Source organism: Crocodylus porosus, unplaced genomic scaffold (assembly GCF_001723895.1).
Source record: "Crocodylus porosus isolate Cpor-Errol unplaced genomic scaffold, CroPor_comp1, whole genome shotgun sequence".
NCBI classification, from domain to species: domain Eukaryota; kingdom Metazoa; phylum Chordata; order Crocodylia; family Crocodylidae; genus Crocodylus; species Crocodylus porosus.
This window is the reverse complement of record NW_017728943.1, coordinates 40,878,239-40,900,771: the sequence shown is the minus strand read 5'-3', so window position 1 is coordinate 40,900,771 and position 22,533 is coordinate 40,878,239. Positions and strand designations below refer to the sequence as shown.

The 22,533-nt window shown below is 45.4% G+C and overlaps 1 protein-coding gene and 1 long non-coding RNA gene across 4 annotated transcripts in view; one reads left to right on the top strand and one right to left on the bottom strand.

Moving 5' to 3' along the window:
• PAPOLG (poly(A) polymerase gamma) overlaps positions 1-1,374 on the top strand; it is a 30,086-nt gene extending 28,712 nt beyond the window's left edge. For 2 of the 3 annotated variants that reach the window (XM_019549234.1, XM_019549231.1), the window contains one exon: positions 560-1,374. In XM_019549234.1, the coding sequence (XP_019404779.1) occupies positions 560-658 (99 nt within the window). In that variant the 3' untranslated portion in view covers positions 659-1,374. The remainder of the gene's footprint in view (positions 1-559) is intronic. The other variant, XM_019549232.1, reaches the window with a different exon arrangement.
• On the bottom strand, positions 846-20,900 carry LOC109319576. The gene is made up of 3 exons (XR_002103546.1): positions 20,890-20,900; positions 13,263-13,265; positions 846-1,512 (listed from the first exon to the last, which is right to left on the bottom strand). It is a non-coding gene; the product is annotated as an uncharacterized LOC109319576 (long non-coding RNA).
• Positions 20,901-22,533: the final 1,633 nt, after the last annotated feature.

The window sequence follows — 22,533 nt, the reverse complement described above, 5'->3', positions numbered from 1 at the left end:
TTCTGAAAAGCTCGATGTGGCAGTCACTACATGTGCAATATAGGACTTCAGTGCCAAAAGCTTGAATCAAATTCATATTATACTTCAGGTTGTTTTTTTATTTTAAATGTTTATTCCAATTTTGAAGTAAAGCTGGAATAACAAAATGCAGCATGAAGTAGAATATTAAACCTCAAAAGAAATACCTGCCTCTTCCTGGACCAGAAGAGACTAGAGTGCCCAGATGCTTTTGAGCAGCATTTTTTTTTTTTTTTCCCCTCTACTAGTGTTCTTTGCTCCTTCCTACACCTTTTGCTTAGTGTATTTTTAGGGGAGAGATTACAGGGGGAGTGGTGCCTTTTCTCTAGATTCTCTTAAGCACCACCACAGTGAAAACCAACAACTTTTTACTTGCAAATGTGTTAGAGGCCTAACAGGTGAGGTGGTGGGGACCATTACCTTTCAACCATCTTGGTTTGATGTAGGGCTTGGGGTTTATGTATATTTAGCTGAAGAAGTTGTGTTTTTCTACCAGACAAACTTTGTGCTTCCCTGCTCCGTTTCCTTTTTTCTATTGTAGAGACTTCCCAGTAAAGAATTACCTGACTTATCCTCTCCTGTTCCTACAAATAACATTCGCATCATTAAAAAGTCCATCAGACTAACACTTAACCGGTGATTGCTGTGCCTCTTCAGGTAAAGATAACATGCAATTGTTTAATGGTTCCATAAACAACCAATTATTACTGTAGTTGCAGTCTTTCATAAAGGTATGTGGAGAGTTATCACCAAATTGGAAATATTACCTAGTTACAATTTTTTTGTCTACATTTTGACCTGCAGATGCTGTAGTATACTTCCATTACTGTGTAGCTTTTCCAAGATTGCCTGCTGACAAGCCACTATCTACAGAATCATGGCCTCTGAGGTTTTTAATTCTCTAGTTTACATGCTTGTTTCTTCTGGGTTTACTTCTCATTTTGAACACCCTTGCAACAGCAGTCCTTATTACTCTTTTAAAAAGCTTTGTTTAACGGTCTTTACTTGTTAAACTCTAGAAAAAGCCAAAAAAAAAAAAAACCCCCCAAAAAACTCCTCCCTGTGACTTAAGGTTTAGAATAATTCCTACATAAATATGTTCTGTTAGCCACTGGAGCCACGTTCTGGTTTGAAGTGTGAATGAAAGTGCCGATACCTTTTTTCCTTCTCTCCTCATTTTGTGTAGATATACTTGTAATTTGGATTTTTTTCCTATTTGGTGCATATTATCCTGTACATCTGTCACCAGTGGTACTTGGCTTCTATGGGCAGTTGCTTTTCAGTATTAAACACATAGCCATGCACTACACAAGTTTGTATGTTCTGCCTCCCATGGAGGCCCAAATGTTTAAAAAACAGAAACAGAAAAAAAAAAACCAAATCAAAATTCAACCATTAAAACCCCACTGGTAAAGAAACTGAAATGGGAGGCATGTATTATCTAGTGTAACTTGGTTCTTAAGACTGCTTCCAAACAATTTGTCCTCTATTCCCCTCCCCCATAGTGAAACAACAAGCAAATTCCACAACTGCAGCACATTTTAAATCACTCAAAATACATAAACTTGTCGTGACATTTGCCGTCCCACTATTCTACAGTTTCAAGACGCTTCCACGAACTAAACATGCTGAAATGGGTATTTGGGTTTTATTGAAACCCTACAGCAGGTTTTCAGAGTGACTGGAAATTAATTGCTTTAGGACCATCATCAGTCTCCATATAAACAAATTATGCAATGTTCATAATACCTGGTACCCATTTAATACACTCAAGTTTTGGGGAGCAAGGAGGGATTCAGTTCCTGCATAATTCTGTTATTTCTATCGTAATGTTTAATTTGCTGTTTTGTAAATGAGGTTGTATGTATTTCCAGAGTATTTTTGTATGTACTGTAAGATACCATCTTTTTCAAAGAGAAATTTTGAAAACTTGACTCTCTTCAGTCTACTTCTTTTATGTAGGTCAATTCCATCCAATATATAACAAAAACAAATATATGCAATACCTTTCTGCATTGAATAGAATTCTAATTTTGTAGCTACTACGTTCGTTTCACTTCAGTAACCGTTTTAATGGATTGGTAACCAGGAACATAAATAGCTTGATCAATCCTTTATTACTCACAAAACTGTTTTAAAATAAAATCTCACTTTTTTTGCAATGTGTCTTCATTGTAAAGTAACATCTAAGGTGTAGCAGGTTGTACCTATAGTACAATCCCTACATTTGTGCAAGTGTATATTAATGGTGGAGGTACCAGTTCAGCCTCCAGATAATGGATATGTCCACAGACAGAGATGGATCCTTAAGAATTGTAAACTTTTGGATAAATTTCAGTTTAGATGTTTATTTCACTCAAGTATGCAGATGAATTGTTAATAATTGAGATGGCAGGGATGTGGAAGAAGAACTGAAAAGAAATAAGCATTTTTGTCAGGTGTTCCTCTTGCTGTCTTATTATATGCACATAAACTTGGAGAACAAAGTTCAGTTTAGAAGAATAAATTTTTTTTAATTTTTTTTTTTAAGATTTTTATGCTAGGTTTCAGTGTGCTTCATGCATGTTAGATTTAAGAAACGTTTATAAAATAATATTGGGATCCCTTAATAATATCTTGGCTTCCTGATTTTAAATTTTATTAGTCCAGCAAGGTAGTTCTCTCCCACTGTTAGCTTCCCTAGTATTTAAATGAAAATATTCTCTGACCTGCTGATCAACAACTTGACTTTCATCTGTCTTGTAGAAGCTTCAACTATATATCTCTTTTTATTAAATCAGGAAATAATCACAGAGACTACAGCTATTTTTAGAGATCTTCCAAATAGAACCATGCTTCAAAATAACTTCATAAGAATAGCTACCTCAACTTTTTGTAATGTTTTTAAATTGTCAAATCTGTGTGAAATAAGATGTGTATTGTACAACAAACATCTGGTTTTCAATCTGAAAAACAACTGAAGATTCATGAATTTGAAGAAGTTACAAGTAAATTCAAGGTAACTAAGACAAACTCCAAAGGAAATATAAAACCTAGTGTCCCATGATCTCCTCATAGAAAAATTGGCCAACTACAACCTCAGCCACATCCAAAGTCTGATGGGTGGGGAACTGGCTCCAAGGTCAGACCCAGAGAGTGGTAATAGATGGAAGTAAATAATCATGGTGCACTGTGACTAGTGGGGTTCTCCAAGGCTCCACCCTTTGGCCTGTACAATTTAACATCTTTATTAATGATGTAGATATTGGTATCGGAAGCAGACTGGTCAAGTTTGTTAATGACACCAAACTTTGGGGTAAAGTGTCCACCCCCAGGGATAGCCTGGTGATCCAGGCCAGCCTCAGCTGGCTCAGAAAATGGGCAGATGAAAATTTGATGGTATTCAACACAGACAAATAAGGTACTCTACCTTGGGGGGTGGGGGGAACCCACAGCATGCTTATAGGCTTGGCAGTGCTGTGCTTGCTAGCATCATGGCTGAAAGGGACTCGGGTGTCATGATTGACCACAAGATGAATATGATCCACCAATGCGATACTGCAGCTGGTAAAGCAAGCAAAATTTTGGCTTGCATCCATAGATGCTTCTCAAGCAAATCCCAGGATGTCATCTTTCTGCTGTACTTGGCCTTGGTAAGGACACAGCTGGAATACTGCATCCAATTCTGGGCTCCGCAATTTAAAAAGGATGTGGAGAAGTTTGAGGGAGTCCAGAGGAGAGCCCCATGCACAATCAGGGGGCAGGAGAACAGGCCCTGTGATAAGAGGCTGACTTTCAGCCTGGAAAAGCACAGGCTGGTGGGGGGGGAGGGACCTGGTGGCTGCCTGTAAGTATATAAGGGGTGTACATCAGGATCTGGGGGAACACCTGTTCACCAGTGTGCCCCAAGGGATGATGAGGTCAAATGGTCACAAACTTTTCCAAGACTGTTTTCAGGCTGGACATAAGGAATAACTGCAAGCACCTACTTTGGACTCCTTTAAGAAACATTTGGATGTTTATCTTGCTGGGATCCTTTAACCCCAGCTAACTTCCTGCCCTTGGGGCAGGGGGCTGAACTCAATCTTTCTTGGCCCCTTCCAGCCCTAATGTCTATGAAACCTCTCTAGTTCTTTTAATTTTATAGATCTACTAAACAGCATAGTCAACCATTTTAATGCCTTAAACTGAAGAGGGGATGGGGAGAAACCCTTTCTAAAAGTCCTACCCTGGTATGTAGTAGTCCCAGAAGGATCATTAGGAAGTAAAGAGGACTTTTGCTAGGCAAGTCATCTGCTGTACCCTTACTGCGCACAGTCTCTAGCTCAGTCTTCATTCTTACTTTGCGTTCCATCTCTTTAACCACCTCCAGTTTACTTTTTTGTTTTTAAATGCCTTTAAGCAGTTAGTGCCATTTTTATTGAACTGTGTATCCATATTTAAGGAACATGGTAACTGGGATTTACAGTCTTGCACAGGCAGAAACGGATAGATTCATAGATATTAGGGTCAGAAGGGACCTCATTAGGCCATTGAGTCTGACCCTCTGCCCTGGGCAGGAAAGCTTCTCCAAGCTAGGTGCTTGTCCAGTCTCTTCTTGAAGACCCACCTCCCCAGGGTAGGGGAGAGCACCACCTCCCGTGGAAGCCCACATATTTTTCTCCTCATGTCTGACTATATCCTAAATTTAAATATCACCTCTGGGTTTTGGACCAAGCTTCTGCCTCCCTGTTCTGGAGTCTCCTTTTGGATGTTGCACAAGAGCACTTCTGCCCTAATGCTATCCAATACTCTGGCTGTCTTGGGAGATAATTTTCCTTTGCTTCTGAAGACCAAATTTAATGTTTGACCAACATTAAGAGTAAGAACTAAACGGCTCTCTAAATAAAACAGTCATTTCACCTTGCGTTTTCTACTGAAGTATAAATCTAATTATCTGCATATTGAACTAACTGGAGATGCAAGGAACTGCCCTTGTAAACAGAATGGAGGTGTATGAGTGGGTTTCTATATTAAGAGTTTCCTGTAATTCATGCTTGCTTTGTGCTTCTTTTGCTATCCACCTCAAGTGTTTGGGTTTTAGGATGGGTGAAGATGGCACAATGACTGCAGCATTGTGTGAAAGGAAGTTCCAGCATTAAAGCTTTACATCTTAATTTGCCAAAGCAAGTGCAATTTTAAACTTTGCATTTTTAGGTGGTGCTGAGCTTGCCTCTATATCTTGTGATGGTTTTGGGTATTAAGTAGATAACTGACTAGCTAATTATGCAGGTACAGTTATTTTCAAGGTAGGGGTGTGTGTGTGTGTGATCTACACCAGAAAAAAAACTACAGGTTTCCCTTGCTTTATCCTGTACATGTGTTCCTGGAAAATGGTGCACAACTTAAATTTGCATAAAGGAAACCTACTTTACAACGTAACAAAAAGGGATATGTTCCAAAATCCTGACTATACTGACCCCTAGACCTATTTCTGCCACTCCTTACAAGACAGTGTAGTACATGCAAGCACAGGGTGGTGGCTAATGTTATAATAATGGGGATGGCAGAAACAGATGCATGCTGTAGATAATGAGAGGAGCACAGATCCACACAGGTGCCTATATTTTGATGTGTGTTACTCACACAAAGCAGCTGACTGGAGGCTTCTACCACACTGATTGCATAAGAGTGAATTTACCTCACCTATAATGAATTTTTGGTCTAAAAAGGGTCATTGCATAAGAGCAAATTCACACATACAGAATCCGCATAAAGTGAAGGGAAACCTATGTATAACTTTTCTTTTTTTTTTTTTTTTTTGAAGTGGTTAAACCAAGTCTTTCTGTAGTGACTGCATTATTCCTAGGTATGTATCATATAAACTTGTGTTAATAAATGGTTAATAAATCTATAATGTATGTTTGTGTATTTAACATGTTAACATACTAACATTAGCAGATACAAATATTAATAACCTGCCCAGCAGGTATTATTTGCTAACATGCCAGCAGACATTTATTGGCTTAACTCACATGGTCTCAGATATGAAATTTTACCCAGGTAGTTGATTAATAGCAGTTGCTACCCTTGTCGCAGTTGATTACATCTGTTCTGACTATCCATTCACTCGTAGCAAGAGCCATACGAATGCGTCCGTACCGCTAGCTCTGCCTATTAAGGCCCAGTAGGGAAGGAGTAGCCGGTCGAATAACGTGATCCTTTCGCTTCCCAACAGTGTGACTTTGGGATGCGGGTTAAAAGTGCTCGCATAATTGTGTGAAGTATTACGAAGAGCCTAGAAGGGGGCAGCGGTCACTCAAACGACATGCCACGTTTCTAGAGGGTCTTTGTGAAGTCCGTGCGCACGACCTTTTACGAAGCCCCGTATGAGGCAGCGGAGTCGGGGGGTGGGAGCCAGCGCGCCCGTCCTGCAGAGGCTGCACGTGCCCTGGGGCCACAGCGGCGCCCTTGCACGTGGAGTACAAGGGCCGGGGCAGCTGTCGGGCGAGCCGGGAAGGGGCCTCCCCGCTCCTGCGGGAGGAGGAGGAGCAGCCCCCGGCGCCAAAGGCTTGCCCCCCGCGGCGCAGCCGAGGTTGGCCTCTTGCTTCCCTCGCTAGGGGCGGGGAGAGCCGTGCTGCCCTCCCGCGCACCGGCCCAGGCGGGAGTCCCGTCAGCGCGGGTGGGCGGCGGGCGTAGCCGTGACCTTTGGCTGCCGGCTCACGGGCCATGTGATGCTCCGGAAGCGGCGCGCGCTCGGCGGGAGCCGCCTGGGAAACACCCGCCGCGCCCCCCGCGGTAAGTCAGCGGCGTCAGCACAGCAGCGAGGGCAGCGCTTGCATCCCGGTGCTTTCCAGCCGGGGGAGGCCCTGGCGCCGTTCCCGGGGCTGCCCGAGCCCGGCGGGGGGAAGGTCCAGCCAGGATCAGCCCTGGGTTTGTAACGCCACAGGGCGGAGCTGAGGGCCAGGAAGCTGGGTTTTTTTGCACCGGTCCTGGAAGCACTACAATACCAGGTCAGTGGATGGAGCAAGCCCCGGTTCTACCACCCAACACCGAAATGAATCTGCTCAGTCTGCTCCAACGCAGCCCAGGCTCGCTCACCGAGGCTGAGACTGTCCTGCTTGGGGGAGAGCCCAGAGGGCATGGGTGGAGTTGCCTGGTTCAGCCAGGGTGAGGGAGTGTGTGTGCAGGAGAAACGCCACAGGACCTGAGCCTGCGGGCTCCCCACCCCAAGTCCTTCGGGATACTTTCTACCTTCGGTATTAGTTACAAATAACCCCCAGTTCACAGAGCAGTAGAGGCTTCCTGTGCCTCAAGAAGGGTGATTGCACCTGAGAACGGGCTAGGAACCTTTTTCCAACTCTTCAGTCTAATAAAAGCTAGCACATCTACTCAAAGAAACTTCTTGCCTGCACTCCTTTCACATAAAACATACCACACACTGAAAGCACTTCAGTAGGGTTACAAAGCTCTCTTTACAGGGCCAGACCTGGGGGGAACCAGGTCAGATTCAGGGGGTGGGGGGAAATCAGGGCCAGACCCAGGGTAGTGGGGAGAGGGAGGGAAGGGGGCTGGACCCGGAGTGGGCTGGGGGGGAGGGGGGATGCAGGGCTTTGTCCCCACTCATCTCCACCCCATCATTCCTGACGTGCAATTTGCTAGTTAGATATAAATCTCCAGGAGACTGCTGAGAGTCACCTGGGAGATAAATGATAGGGTATTCATTAAAATGAGTGTTAAATCTGATTTATACAGTAGTCCAGTGAGTTTTTAAAATGTAACAGTACTGTGCATCTGCTTTCCTGAGGCAATGGCTCATTAATGTCGTTACATCATGTGATAAACCTCTGGGAATAGATTCAGAGTTGGCAACCCTAATCCAGAGGGCTGACCACCAGTTTCAGGGAGTGCAATGTAAAGAGGCCTCTCCAGCACTTCTTCCTTTGACTCTCCAAAGAGCTAAAATATCAAATGAGAACCGAGTGTAGGCTGTGATGTAAGTTTAGGTCCTAAATTCTGGTAGCCATTTGAGGTGCCCTAGCATTGTTTTTCCATGTGACCTCTCATGCAGCACGCAGATTAGATGTTATTAGCTGAATGAGCAGCTCTTCAGTACTCCATTTATTCTTGTGGTATACATGCCTGTTGCATGCTGTTCAGGCCCTGCCCTAAATAAAATAACAGTTACTAATTTCCCCCAACCTTCACTATGCAAATATGTCTGAGTGCCTCACAAATGTTAACTAATTTACATTCAGAATACCCATATACATTAGTAGGATGATATTACCCTAGTTCTGTGAATGGGAAACAGGCAAGCTTAAGTAATCTAAAATTAAAAAGATAACCATTAACTTTCACCTGCTTCTAATACAATTTTTTATTTAATTTAATTTCTTGGTTTACATGGGGTGGGGGGAGAAAAAAAACCAAATGTCATGAAGGTGTGAAAATGACAACCACTGAAGTTGGGGGGAGGATTAGATGTACAGCACAGCTTCCTGCCCCTGGAGGTAGTGGAGTAACTCACTGTAGGAGCCAGCTCAGCTCATCCTCAGTCATTGCCTGTGGGTCACAAGATACTTGCTTGAGAGAGGGAAGATGGTGACACTTCCAATTCCATTCTGGGTTCTCCAACATTCAGAGTCACGTCTGCTCTGGTCGGTCCTCTAAGCTTCACTTCTTTTGCCCCATTCCATCTATCACTTTCCAAGTCCTGTCTCCATTCCAGTCCAGCCCCCACAAACTCCAAGCTTTTGCCTCCCTACTTTGCATCTGATTTGTCTCCCTTATTAACCCGCATCTCCTCCTTTAAGCACCTGTGCTGCACCACCTGCCTCTTTCCCTCCATCCTTGCTACTGTTCTCCATTTCCTCTTTCCACCACCATCTTTTTATTGTCAACCTCTGCATTTGAGTCAGCTGGTACTCTCCATTCTGCTAGGTGGATGACTATAGGGAGAGCACTGAGAGAGCACACCCTAGTTTCAGTTCTGGCATTTGGTATCAAGAAGCAGCAATTGCAGCCCTGGCTGCAGCATACTTAATGGAAAAGTTGGAGATTTTAACTACTACAAACTTTAACTTGTCTCTAACAGGAATATGAAAGATATTTTTCCAAGGTTTCAAACACAGCCAAATATATGTATTTCATGAGAATAAAACCACACACCACATTCCCAGTGCAAGGCCAACCCTCAATCCAAGTTCAGTTCCCCACTTCAAAGCACTAAGATGCTAGAGCTTCTAAGACAAAACAAGCATTTTTCCTTGCCAGCCAAGCCTCTTTTGCTCTACCTTGCTCCAAAAGTTAGCCCAAGTTGGACAATTAACATGCAAAATTTTATCCCAAATGTTAGTTAGGCAAGGTTACAAACCACAAGGAAAAAAAAAAAAAGACTGAAATTGAGAGAGATGAGGCAGCACTAGCTCTAGATAGTACTACCAACTCCATGCATAAAGTGTAGAAGAAACCTATGTTAAAAGAACATGTTTAAGATTCCAAAAGTCAAGCATTCAAAAAGCTAGGAAATGTTGGAATTAGTATTGTTTGTGCAAACTTAATTCTGCCCCTTCACGCACTGAACGAGGCATGGTCATACAGAAACAATAGTATTTTGATAATCACTGATAATAACGTATATGCACAGGACAGCCCATTTAAGGTTTCAGGAGTATTTCTTAATATTTGAGCAGTTGATTTTGCAACTTCACTAATCGTCAATACATTTTTGGTCATGATTTGCTGATTTTTTTTGAAGAAACATAATTTATAGTTTCATAGTTGGTAGGGTCAGAAGGGACTTGAGCAGATCATCAAGTCCAACACCCTGCCATGGGCAGTAAAGAGTGCTGGGGTCAAACAACCCTGGCTAGGTGATTGTCTAGCCTCCTTTTGAAGACTCCCCAGGGTAGGAGCAAGCATCACTTCCCTTGGAAGTTGGTTCCAGCTCCTACCCGCCCTGATTGTGAAGTAGTGCCTACTGATGTCCAGCCTGAATCCACTCTCAGTCAGCTTATGGCCATTATTCCTTGCAACTCCCAATAGTGCTTGGGGGAGCAGGGATTCTCCTATTCCCTGCTGGTCTCCCTTGGCAAGTTTGTAGGCAGCCACCAGATCCTCTCTCAGCCTTCTTTTGTGGAGGCTGTACAGGTTCAGGTCCCGTAGCCTCTCGTCATAGGGCCTGCCCTGCTCCTCCCTGATCATGCGAGTGGCCTTATTCTGGACCCTCTCAATGCTGGCCACATCCCCCCTGAAGTGCGGCACCCAGAACTGGATGCAGTACTCCAACTGGGGCCTGACCAACGTCACAAGGAGGGGGAGGATCACCTCCTTGAACCTGCTTGTGATGCATCTATGGGTTCATGACAAGGTGCGGTTAGCCTTCCTGACTGCATCCCCACACTGCCGGTCCATGTTCATCTTGGAATCAATAGCGACTCCAAGATCCTTTTCTGCCTCTGTGCTGACAAGAAGGGAGTTCCCCAGCCTGTAGGTATGCTGCTGGTTCTTCCTCCCCAGGAGCAATACTTTGCACTTGTCCATACTGAATCCCATCCTGTTCTTTTCTGCCCACCTCTATAACCTGTCCAGATCTAGTTGTAGCCTATCCCTCTCTTCTAGCATGCTCACTTCTCCCCACAACTTCATGTCATCTGCAAACTTGAACAGAGTGCTTTTCACCCCTTGTCCAAGTCGCCAATGAAGATGTTGAACAGTGCGGGCCCGAGGACCAAGCCCTGGGGGACCCCACTGCCCACGTCCCTCCAGGTCAGAAACGACCTGTCTACCACCACTCTCTGGGTGCAGCCCTCCAGCCAATTTGCGACCCATCTGACTGTGCAGGCGTCGACACCACAGTCGCCTGATTTTTTAATGAGGATGGGGTGACAGACAATGTTTGAAGGCCTTCCTAAAGTCCAGGAAGACTATGTCTACCACAACACCTGCGTCCAGGGCTTTTGTGACCCGGTCATAGAAGGCCACCAGGTTGGTCTGACAGGACCTGCCTCTAATGAACCCATGTTGATTGCCCCTAAGCATAATCTTCCCTGCTGGTGCCTTGCAGATGTGCTCCCAGATAATTTTCTCAAAGAGCTTCCCCCGGGCTGAGGTAAGACTAATGGGCCTATAGTTTCCTGGGTCCTCCTTCCTCCCTTTTTTTGAAAATGGGGACCACATTGGCCCTTTTCCAGTTGTCAGGCACCTCGCCAGAACACCATGAGTGCTCATAAAGCTGTGCCAGGGGTCCCGCAATGACCTCTGCCAATTCCCTAAGCATTCTGGGGTGGAGATCATCAGGACCTGCTGATTTGAACACATCATCTAGTCCCTCCAGAAGTTCCCCAATTAGGTCCTCTCTGACCCTAGGCCTGGCTGCACCTCCCCTGAGTCCATCCAGATTCCCAGTGGAGTAGATGTCCCTGTCCCTGCTCAGAAAAATGGAAGAAAATAATCTGTTAGCTTTGTCATCCAGTGCTACTACCAGATTACCAAGCATGTCCTGCAGGCCCCAGTTACTTAGTACCTTCTTTTTACCGCTATGTATTTAAAAAAGGACCAGGTCCAACAAGGCATCTCTCCTGGCGAGACTCTGCACCTCCTGGGTTAGATGGAGGTCCTGTAACTCAGCTAGAAACCTATGTGAGCGGTCAGACCTGGCTGACTGCTCTTCCCAGCAGATGTCCGGATAGTTTAGGTCACCCATGATGACCATGTCCCTCGACTTAACTGCCTCCGTGAGCTGACCTGAGAATTCCCGGTCCAGCTCTTCTCCCTGGTTAGGTGGGACCACCATTAGGTCCCTTCCTCCCAACCCCCTTGTATTCAAACCCAGAGCACCTCAGCCTGTCCCTCCTCTGACCCAGTTCTGTTTGCAGAGGATGTGTATTGCTCTTTGACGTAGAGCACCAGATTATTTATGATTTATTACAGCCAACAATTTTCCCCATCGGTTATGGAGAGCGTTTGAACCCAACAAATTTAGTAGTGCAGGACAAGGGTTGTGTCCTTTTTGAGTTATTTGCAACAGAAAAAAATGCTTGATTATTTTTCTGTAGGTAAAAAAGTGAAAACTAGGCTGGCACATTCTCAGGAGTGGCCTTAGTCTTTCCAGGGGTGCTTGAGTCTGAAATGGCTGACAACCACTCCAGTAGCTGTTTCTGAATCTATGCACAAGTCGATAATTTCAGTGCCTGTTCTTTGCCATATTTGCTGCTGGTCACAAGCATTTTTCCCCCTCATGTCCATATGGTATACCTTAACTAATACAACTAATTTCTGTGACATTTTCACAGGTCAGTACCATCTCTGCACCTTTTTATTAGAAAGGAAATCAGATGAGAATAAAGTCTGTAAAACTTTAGCACAGCCATCCTTCATTCAAAGTATTTATATGCAAGAACTTATTATATCAAATAACAAATAACATAGCTATAGACTATGCTGGCTTAATTACAACCCACTCATTGTTCACAATGATTTATTGACAACATTGCTATAGGGCAAAGCAAGCATACCTCTGAAAGTTACAGACTGAAGGAAATATGTTTTGATATACAAAGTTAAGTAGAAAAGATGACCAGGAAATGGAATTTTCTGTCTCATTCCCCCACCTCCTCCATTAAATAAATCACAGATGTTACACAGAATGGTAGTTAGCAAAGTTCTGCTTTATCTGTAATCCAGTGTAGGTACTTAGCAACAAATCTATAAAATTACAACATGATTTTCTTTTGTGTAGAAGTTGGTTATCAGTAGTTTTAGATCCTATTTTCCTTTCTTATCTGTTGTGACAAATTCATTAAGGGAAATATCTGTCATGGCGTGGGGACCTAGGAGCGGCCGTGATCTCTCTAACGCCCCCCTACCATGCCAAGTAGATGATCCAGCACACTCATTCTCATCCGCCATGTCTTTGATGTTGTCTAATTTTATAAGGGAGGCTGCCTTTTGTCCCCTTGGACACAGTGCTACGTTTATCCTGTTCCCTGTTCTGTATGGGGTGACTGGTGCACCGCAGCCTTATGGGCTATGTGTGCCTCCAACCTCCCCTGTAGCACGCCCCAAGCCTCGCAGATGTACTGGATGTTGACTGGTCAGTTTCCTTTCTGCACCCTGACTGGCGCCCCTGGGGCTTGTCACGCAACCAGTGCCCCTCGCTGGCGCCTTGACTGGTACCCCTCTACTCACTAGCCCTCTCGGGCCTGCTCAACATGCTTGCCTCTTCCTGGGGCTTTCCCAATAAGCTCGCCCCTTTCCTGGGGCCTTGCTCGCGCTTCTCACACTCCCTGCCCGCACTGGGGCCTAGCTCCCACCCTTCCCGCGCTTCCTGCCCACACTGGGGCCTTGCTCCCGCGCTCAGGGCTCAGGTGGCTGTAGCCATGCCTGGCCCCCTGACCCTCCTTAGGGGTCTTATACCCTGCTCAGGCTTTACTCCCGATGCTGCCCCACTGGGCTGGGGTTGGGACACCCCACTAGCTCCTCCCAATGTCACCCATACTGGGCTGGGGTTGGGACACCCCAAAATGCAGTGCCACTCTCCAGCACACAAACTGCTGTGCCCTCTTTGGCACCAGCTTACTGTGCCCTCCCAGGGCAGCAGGAACCTCCCACGCTACTGGGGAGCTCCCCTGAGTTCTCCTCCAACCCCTACAGCCTCACCTGGTCCTCCAGTATTACACAAACAACCAAAGAGAAACATAAAGCCATGCACCAACCAGCTATAACACAAGATAAGCCTCCTGGCTATAGTACAAACTCCGCACCACGCTGGCTCTTCATCATACCTCCTTTAGGGTTCTCTCTACCCCGTATCATTATGCAGCCGGTCAGGCAGCTTGGCTCTTCAGCAGAGCTCCTGCTTCTCAGGCTGCCAGAAGGGAACCCCCTCTTGCCTCAGCCTGGTTGCTTATAAAGGCCAGGCCCTGCCCCCTTCGGGCCCTGGCAACCCACACCTGTACTGCCTTTATTACTATTACCAGTAGCGAGCACCCTAGTGCTCTGCTACACATCTCCCCTTCCCCAGGTTAGCCTCCTTATTAGGAGCGGGGCGCGGAAGTGCCCTGCAACAATATCCAAACTGTCTCCATGCCTAGTGTGCTGAGCTAGAGTTGCTCTCACATCAGTTTCAGTATCAAAGAAATAGGAGTGAACACATCAGAGGAGCCAGCACCAGGAAACCTTGATCTGGGTTCAAAGTTCAGTGACTGTAATGTAAATAGAAGCCCCTTCAGTACATTTAATTACTTTGACCGTCTGAAGAACTAAAATATCAAATGAGAGCTGAGCATATACTGTGATTTAAGTTTAAGTCATGAATTAAGTAATTGGTCACAAGCTCATTGTTAGTCCTGACCTTTGCCATCAGATAACTAGTGACTGAATTGCTTGTACTCTTCCTAATACTGCTTTTGTATTTGTTTTGTGTGCCAGAGAAAGTGAAAGAGTAAAAAAAGAATTTACCAGTAGATCTCTTTCCAGCCCTCCTTTCCAGAAGTAAAGTGCCTTTTTCTAAGGGAAATCTGTGAAGATCCTCTGCTGACAGGGAACTGACATAACATGACTTCTGATTGTACAGTTCATGAAATCCTCAGGTGGAATGTAAACTGAAGATGTCAGAAAGACATTGCTTATAGTAACAGTTTTCCCTAAAGCATGGTAACGTCTGCGTTTCTTTCATGTCTTTCAACTCAAGTTCTTAACGTTCTTTCAGAACGTCTAGTTACTGGTAATTAAATCTTGCAGCATCCCTGAGAGGCAGGAATTACTATCCCCCACTTTTAGATATAAGAAAACTGAGAGACAGAGAAGCTATATGACTTACCCAGAGTCATACAGGAAGATTGTGACAGCATCAAGAGCCAGATTTTATGAATCTATTTTGTGCTTAGGAAGACCCTGCTTAGTGCCATTTTGTGCACATGAGCTGTGGGGATTCCTATTACATAGATATTACAGCATTAAACAGTCTACCCAAGAAAAATGTCTAGGAAAGTATTATAGCTGTAAAAACCTGTGAGATGGGTTTTGGCTCCCGGGGGCAGTCGTGATGCTCCTTGGTGGCCCCTCAACTCATGCCCTCCATTCCAGCTCCTCAGGTGCCTCCCTTTCTTCCTCACCTGCCACACCTTGTAATTATTCTTAGTATAAAAGGGAGGTTGCCAGCAGGGTCCCTGAGTAAGCCTAATCCAGCTCCACCTTGCCCCAAGATACTCAGCTGCAATCCTCCTCGTCTCACTAGTACCCCTGGGCAGCAGTCACCTTAGGGCTATTCATGGCTTCCATCCTTCCCTACAGCAATGCCCATGCCTCTCAGATGTTATTCTAGATTAATGCACCAGCTTGTACAGGCTTCACTTTAGTCCACTGGTTACTTTTTGTTATAGACTGCCAGCCTACACTCTGCTTGGGCCCTCAGCCCTTTGCCCTCTCAGCTGGAGACTGTCCCCATCACCCTGTTGGGGCATTGGCGCTAGCCCTCTTGGTTGAAGCCTGCACTTGATAGGGCTAAAAATCTTGAGTGCCTCCCAGACACGCCTCTGTGGCCTCCTATCTGGTCCTCTGGTTCTTAATCAGAACATAAATGCAAACCCACAGGCTGGGTAACAAAAAAACCTCTCGCTCTGCTGGGTTAGTAACTTCCTCACAATCTGTAAGCCCCACTTAGCTCTACAGCTGCATCTCTTAGGGACAGCCTGGGCACTGGTCAATCCCTTTCTGCAGCATCCTGCTTAGGAGCTCCTCTCCTTGCTCCTCTCCTGCAGGGTCAGACTGTCCACTCTGGCTCAGACCCTGGGCTTATATGCCTCAAAGTCCCGTTCCTCTTTCTGTTATGTGGCTTCTCAGCCACACACAGGAGTTTCCCTTTTTTAAATTAAGGGCTGGCCTGTGCTCCAGCTGCCACAGCCTCCCACCGTCAGTTTGGCCTGCTGCATTCTCTTAAAGTAACAGGAGCTCTGGCTCCCTGTTACAGCCTGCCTGGCTTGAGCTACTACATTCAAAGGGGGTATTTCCATAGAACCTTATTCTGTACTTCATCCTCAGATGAAATTCCTATTAACTTGAGGGGAGTTTTTCTTGCAAAAGGAGTGCAACACCAGGCCCTTGATATTGTCCTTTAAATGTACCAAATAGCTCCAGTGTTGTACAAATTACAACACTGTCTCTTTACCAAAGTATTTGTAATGCAGTGAAGTCTGTCAATCTTAAGGAACCAACAATAATTACTTGTTCAAGAAATAAGGCCTTTAACAAAGGTGAGGCAGAACTACGCTTAAATCATCAGGCACAACTCAGTATTCACTCAGTTTGAGCCGTTCCAATATAGGTGGACATACCTAAATATTTTCTTGCATATCAGAGAAACTTTTGTTTTGGGAAGTAGGGAATTGTTGTAACCCTTCCCCACAATGTCTTGAAAAGACTTTCACAATTTTGAAAAGATTTTAAAATGTGCTTTCATCTTATTCCTTCAGCATGGCCCTTTCTATTTTCACTCCTATCTATAAATCCTTCTTGAGACACAAGTAAAGTAACTTCAAGTGATTCCTGTGGTGTTAGCGGCAAAGCATACACAAATGAATCACTGCTGTGCACAGATATAAAGTACTTGTATAAACATAAACTTCAAAGAGGAGCAATCCTAACTTTGGGGGGATTCATATTTAAATGTCTGGATCTGGGCATGCCCCATTCGTTTGGTTTCACAAAATCATCAGGGACCTGTTTAGTTTCAGTTTAAACAGAGAACAGTGTGGTAGAAATCTTGTGAAATAGCTGATGTCATGAAAGCCTTTCAAGATGAAAGAAATTTCAGGAGACCAGCCTCTGAAATGTTTGGGTCAAAATTCTACAAGGTAACCATGGATCCGGCTTTTCCATTTGCTGCAGAAAAATGTGGGTTTCCTCATTAATGGAAAAAATGTGGTGTTTCATTTTAATCATGGAAAAACGTGGATTTGGGGGGTTTTAATCAGAGAATTTTCAATTTTTAAACAGAGAAAACCAAGATCCTTGAAGATGATTCATAACATTTTGCTACTCTGACACCCAGTAGGATTGCTGGCAAAGCTTGGAAGCTGAACTCTTCATCATAGCCTAAAACTGATCCATTTGCAGTCCTCATATTGTCTCCTCCATCTATTTCTAGTCTTTACTGGAGTCTGGTGAGTTGGCCATATCAGGTGAGGTCATCTTTGGGTTTTTTGATTAAAGTTATCACTTACAATGAATATTGGGTTACTCTTTAAATATGAGAACTATTAATACAGTGACAACTGAACTTTGTAAATAATGCCCTATAAACAAAGACCAGCCCCAGGGATGGCTGTGATGCCCCCTGGTGGCTATTCAGCCCCTGTTTGACCCTGAGTTTTAAGCATCCTCCCCTTCTGCTCACCTGCCATGCTTTGACGTTAATGTGTATTTAAGAATTGGAGGCTTCCCCAGGAAGCCCTGAGTCAAATCTCATTTGCTAGGTTTTAATCACTTGTCACCTTAAGAGCTAATTTTGTGGCATCCTCATCTCTTCTTTTAGCCACATCCAAATCTCACAGGTGTTACCAATAAATCAATTATTGTCAATTAGTTCTGTGGGCCCTTGGCCTTAGTCTCAATCAACCTAATGGGCCCTTGGCTCCTCCTTGGGCCCTGTGCTCTCTAGTCCCTTGTTTGCCCTGCTAATGGGCTCTGGCCTTACTCCCAGGCCTCTCCATCCTTCCTCTGCCCTGTTCCTGGGCTCTGGCCTAACTCCCAGGCCTCTGCCCCTCCTCCTGGGCCTGTTAGGACCACCTCCTCTGCATAGTCTCCCCTAACCACCAATTGCTGGGATCTCTACCTCCCCTTAGTCCCACTCTACTCTGTTGATGTTACCCCAGCCATAAGCCTGCATTACTCACAAGCAGTGCTGTAGCAAGGTGGGGGGGAGGGGAGAGGGGTGAGCAGTGGGACTGCCCCAGGCACCAAAGCAAAGGAGTGCCAACAGGGGTGGGGCGCAGGACAGAACCACAAGTAGCTTGTTTGAGGAGAGCGTGGGGATGAGGGGAGGGTGGCTCCTGCCACTGCATGTGCTCCTGGGCAAGCATGGGGAGTGGGGGTGGCATGTGCTCCCTGGATCTGTGTGTAGGGCAAGGATGGGCTGCCGCTGTAGGCTTTGCCCTGGACACCGAACTTCATTGCTACGGCACTGCCTGCAGGGTTTCTTAGTGCCCATTAGGAGCCTCTCTCTGTACAGGGCTCCTCTTACATCAGCCTCTAGGGCCAGACTGCCTGCCCAGCTCAGGATCTGAGCTTATATACACCCTAAGTCTGGCCCCCCTTCTAGTCAGGTGTCTCCCCCGATTGCTAATTGAGCCCTCCCTGCAGCTCTTTTCCTTGTAAAGTAACAGGTGCCCTGTTGCAACTAGGGTGGCCATCATAGAGAACAGTCCAGTTGTCCTCTGTCCTCTATTGATACAAAACCAGATGCCTTTATGCCCTCTATTTTTCTCTTCAAGAGAAAAACATCCAGTTTTGTACCAATAGAGGACAGAATAGCAGAAAACCAGAATGTCCTTAATTGCAACCCCATTAAGATGAACAAGGGGCAGGCTCCAGCCAAGAGGGCCAGGGCCTGAGGCCCAACAGGTCAGTTGTTTCAGCTTTTGTGACTATATAGCCTGGGTGTTTTACACATACATGAATGGGCTTTGTGTCAGACTCATAGGCAGTAGTGCATCTATTTAAATATCTATGATTACAGGTAAGGGAGCTTATTTTGTTGTTGTTTTTCTTTATCTGTTTTATTTATTTACTTACTTTTAGTTTTAGATCAGAGCTTAATGTATCATTTAGGCCTATGTTATGCAGTTGTACACACATTTTGTTTTGGTTACCTTGAATACCAGAACCAGAATTGATCTTTTGTATTCTGAAGACTATAAGAAAAGCTGCTGATTCATAGATTGTAGAGTCGGAAGGGACCACAAAGGATCATCGTGTCCGACCCCCTGCCCTGGGAGGAAAGAGGACCGAAGTCAGACAACCCCAGCCAGGTGCCTATCTCGCCCCCTCTTGAAGACCTCCAAGTTAAGTGATAGCACCACCTCTCTTGGAAGCCCATTCCAGATTCTGGACACCCTTACCGTAAAAAAATTCTTCCTAATGTCTAACTGGAATCTACTCTCCACTAGTTTGCATCCATTATTCCTAGTTACTCCTAGGGGTGCTCTGGTAAATAGGGCATCTCCAATTCCCTGTTTTCCTCCCTTGATAAACTTGTAGGCAGCTACAAGGTCTCCTCTCAGACATCTCTTGCGAAGGCTAAAAAGATTCAGATCCCTCAACCTCCTCTCGTAGGGTCTTTCACAGAGGCCACTAATCATGTGAGTGGCCCTCCTCTGAACCCTCTCCAACTTCTCTGTGTCCCTCTTGAAGTGTAGCACCCAAAACTGGACACAGTACTCCAACTGTGGCCTGACCAATGCCTAATAGAGGCGAAGCATCACCTCCTTCAGTCTGTTGGTCATGCATCTGCTAATGCACGGCAAAGTGAGATTGGCCTTGCTGATGGCTTCGTTACACTGCTGGCTCATGTTCATCTTGGAGTCAGCTATGACTCCAAGATCCCTCTCAGCCGCTGAGCTGCTGAGGAGGTCATCCCCCAACCTGTAGGTGTGCTGGGGATTCCTCCTCCCTAGGTGAAGTACCTTACATTTGTCTACATGTACTCCTAGAGAGTAGATAGGAGTAGATGGACTTGCATGCTAATAATGATATTACATTAATTTACAATGTGACATTAAATAGCTGCTGGTTTCTACTCTAGAAGTGGATACATTTCAATGCCCACTGAATAGTCCTTGTACATATGGGGCATAACCTTTATTGAGGGCAAAAAGAAAATGGGGACTTAGGAAGCATATTCCTTCCACTTGTACTCATAGGGGAACAGGACAGGATACAGGGTTACCAATCTAAGAGAAAAACTGTCACCTGACAGTGGTCTACAGACCAAAGAAGTTGCCTTGAGATTTGTTCTTGCCCTCAGAACCTCTGGGTACATGGGCCCATTGATAGGAGGGACTGTATTGAGCATAGGCTGCTTTCTGCAGGAACAGTGAGGGTTCTGCAGGAAAATTCTGCCTTATTACCAATTCCCCAACTGTAATTATTTTAGATGTGGGTCTACCAGTATTTTCTATCCACTACTGATAGCCTCCCATAGACATAATATGTTAGACAAGTATCTTGCAGTTCTTCTTTCTCTAATTATCTCACTGTCTTTCTCTTTCTCTCTCTTTCTACAAGGAATATGTTTGGAAACAGCAAGCTTCACAGTAACTTTCTTAGTTTGCTTTGTTAGAAAGCATGAACATCTTTAGGAATAATTTAACTAGCTTACCTGCTCCATTGTAGACTAGTCTGTTAGGCGCTTTAAACATTGATCTGCCTTATTGTCTGATAAGCACCAGGGTAAAGAGTACCAAGAGCTCTAACCTTAGATTCAGATGAATGCCTTGGGCTATATCTCTTTCACCAAAAAAGCAGATTCTGGTGGACAAGATATGTTACAAATTCATATCAATTTTGGCAAATTACTCCAGTAACAACAAAAACATTACAGAAAAATCAAATTATGTTTCACTACTTTAAAACTAAACATTTTACTTGGATTCAGTGTGCTGCTTTGTCATTAAATCTGTCAGTTTTATTTAAATATTTTAAAAGCAAAACACAATGTTTAATTTCAGCTCAAACAAAATGTTTTGCTGGACCCAAAACAATTGTTTTAAACTTTTGTGTTTCCTAAAATTTAGGGGAGAAAAATGGTTCAGATGGACTTAAAATGCCTTTTTTTTTATTCTACAGCTGCCAGTCACCTAATACTTATGTATTTGCATGGTGCTACCTTAACCTGCTCCTTTAGCCTGGTACTCCCTCTCCCCAGATTCATGCATAGCAGTTGCCAGTTCACAACTTCTCTCTCTCTTTTCCTTCCCCAGCTGTCATGGCAGAGAAGGGCAGGGCAAGGTAGGGGGTGGATGGACACTTTAAGTATGCTGTACTGGGTCTCAAGCATGCTGCTCTTGCTCTCAACACCCTTCCCAGCTGTTTCTATTCTGCATGTGCAAAACCCAGAAATGAGGTGGCAAAGCTGCTCTGAGGGCAGCAGCCACCATTGTTCTCAAGCACACCAGAGACAGACATCTAGAAGAGAATGGTAGCAACAGAGATGGCTAGCTTTGGCATCTGGGGGAGAAGGAGCAGGAGCCAATGGCACCTGGTCTTTGTTAAGCAACTCTTTCAGGAGTAGGCAACCTTTTCCAGCTGCAGGCTAGATTGACCCACCCCAGGTCACAAGAAGAAAGGTGGTCACTAGGAACCAGCCACTGCTGCCACTTTTCCCTGCAGCAACACAGGGAGAGCTTCTGCCACCGAATGCTACTGTAACCCGGGTACACCCAGGGGTATGCCCTATTCTCAATAGGATGGGATGGGTAGGCAGGAGGGAGTGCTATGAGAGGGATGCCAGAATTTCGAGCAGATCTCTCTTTCTCTATAGAGTTAGCCCAAGTCCAAAGTTCCTAACTATATACAGTTTATTGAGTTATAATGTACATAAACATAAAACTAAATATCATATATATATATTTGTGCAGTGAACATTAACCAATCTCAAACCCTAAATAACACTATTTCCAACATCACAATACAACATTTAAATCACAAAATATAAAGCGCAAACATGAACAATCTTAATAACATCTGTTTCCTTAATATAGTCCCTGACCCATGGCAAGAAATAGTTCTTCTTCCAATGGGGTCTCTTGGGTGTCCAGGAAGGACCAGGATCCCCTCCCCTTAGGGCCTTGACTAGGCAGGGGAGCTGCTCACCCAGCCCCTTCTCTGGGTTTGCCAGCCCCAAATGTCTTTCCCTTGTGGGACCCAAGGGCTCAATGACTCACCTTCCCTCAGGTGGCGGTGGTCAGTGCACGGCTCGATGGGGTCTCCTCTGCTGGAGCACCTCTCCTGCACTGCTGGGCTCCTTCCCACCCTGTGCCCCGCTCTGGGCACCGAGGGCTCAGCTCCTCTCAGCTGCTGCACCACCGCTGCTGGCTTCTGGGTGCTGGGCCTCACACTGCAGAACTACTATTTCCCCATGCCCTGGCTTCAGCACCAAGGGGTCTTTTGGCACAGGACTGGCCCTTCAGGCTCCATCCGTCCATCCTCATGCTGGGTGGCTAACTCAATCAGCCTCCGCTGCTGGCTCCCAAGTCTTGGTCCATGCGCCTCCCTGTGCACCATGGAACCTGGCCGCTTGCTGGGAGATGCGGCCTGAGCTGCCTCACTGTGGCCCCCAACACCCTGCCAAGGTTGCAGGCCCAAGCCGCTGCTTGCGGCTCCCAAAGCCTGGGCTCCACGCACTGAACTGTGCGCTGTGATGGGCCTGAGCAGTGTCACACTGCTCCAAGGGCCGGGTCTTCACTCACCGTCCCTGTGCACCATCAGCAGCCGGAGTGGTCTCGCACCGCTCCCAAGGCTGTTCCTCCAGTGGCAGTTTCAAGAGCCTTGGGCCCA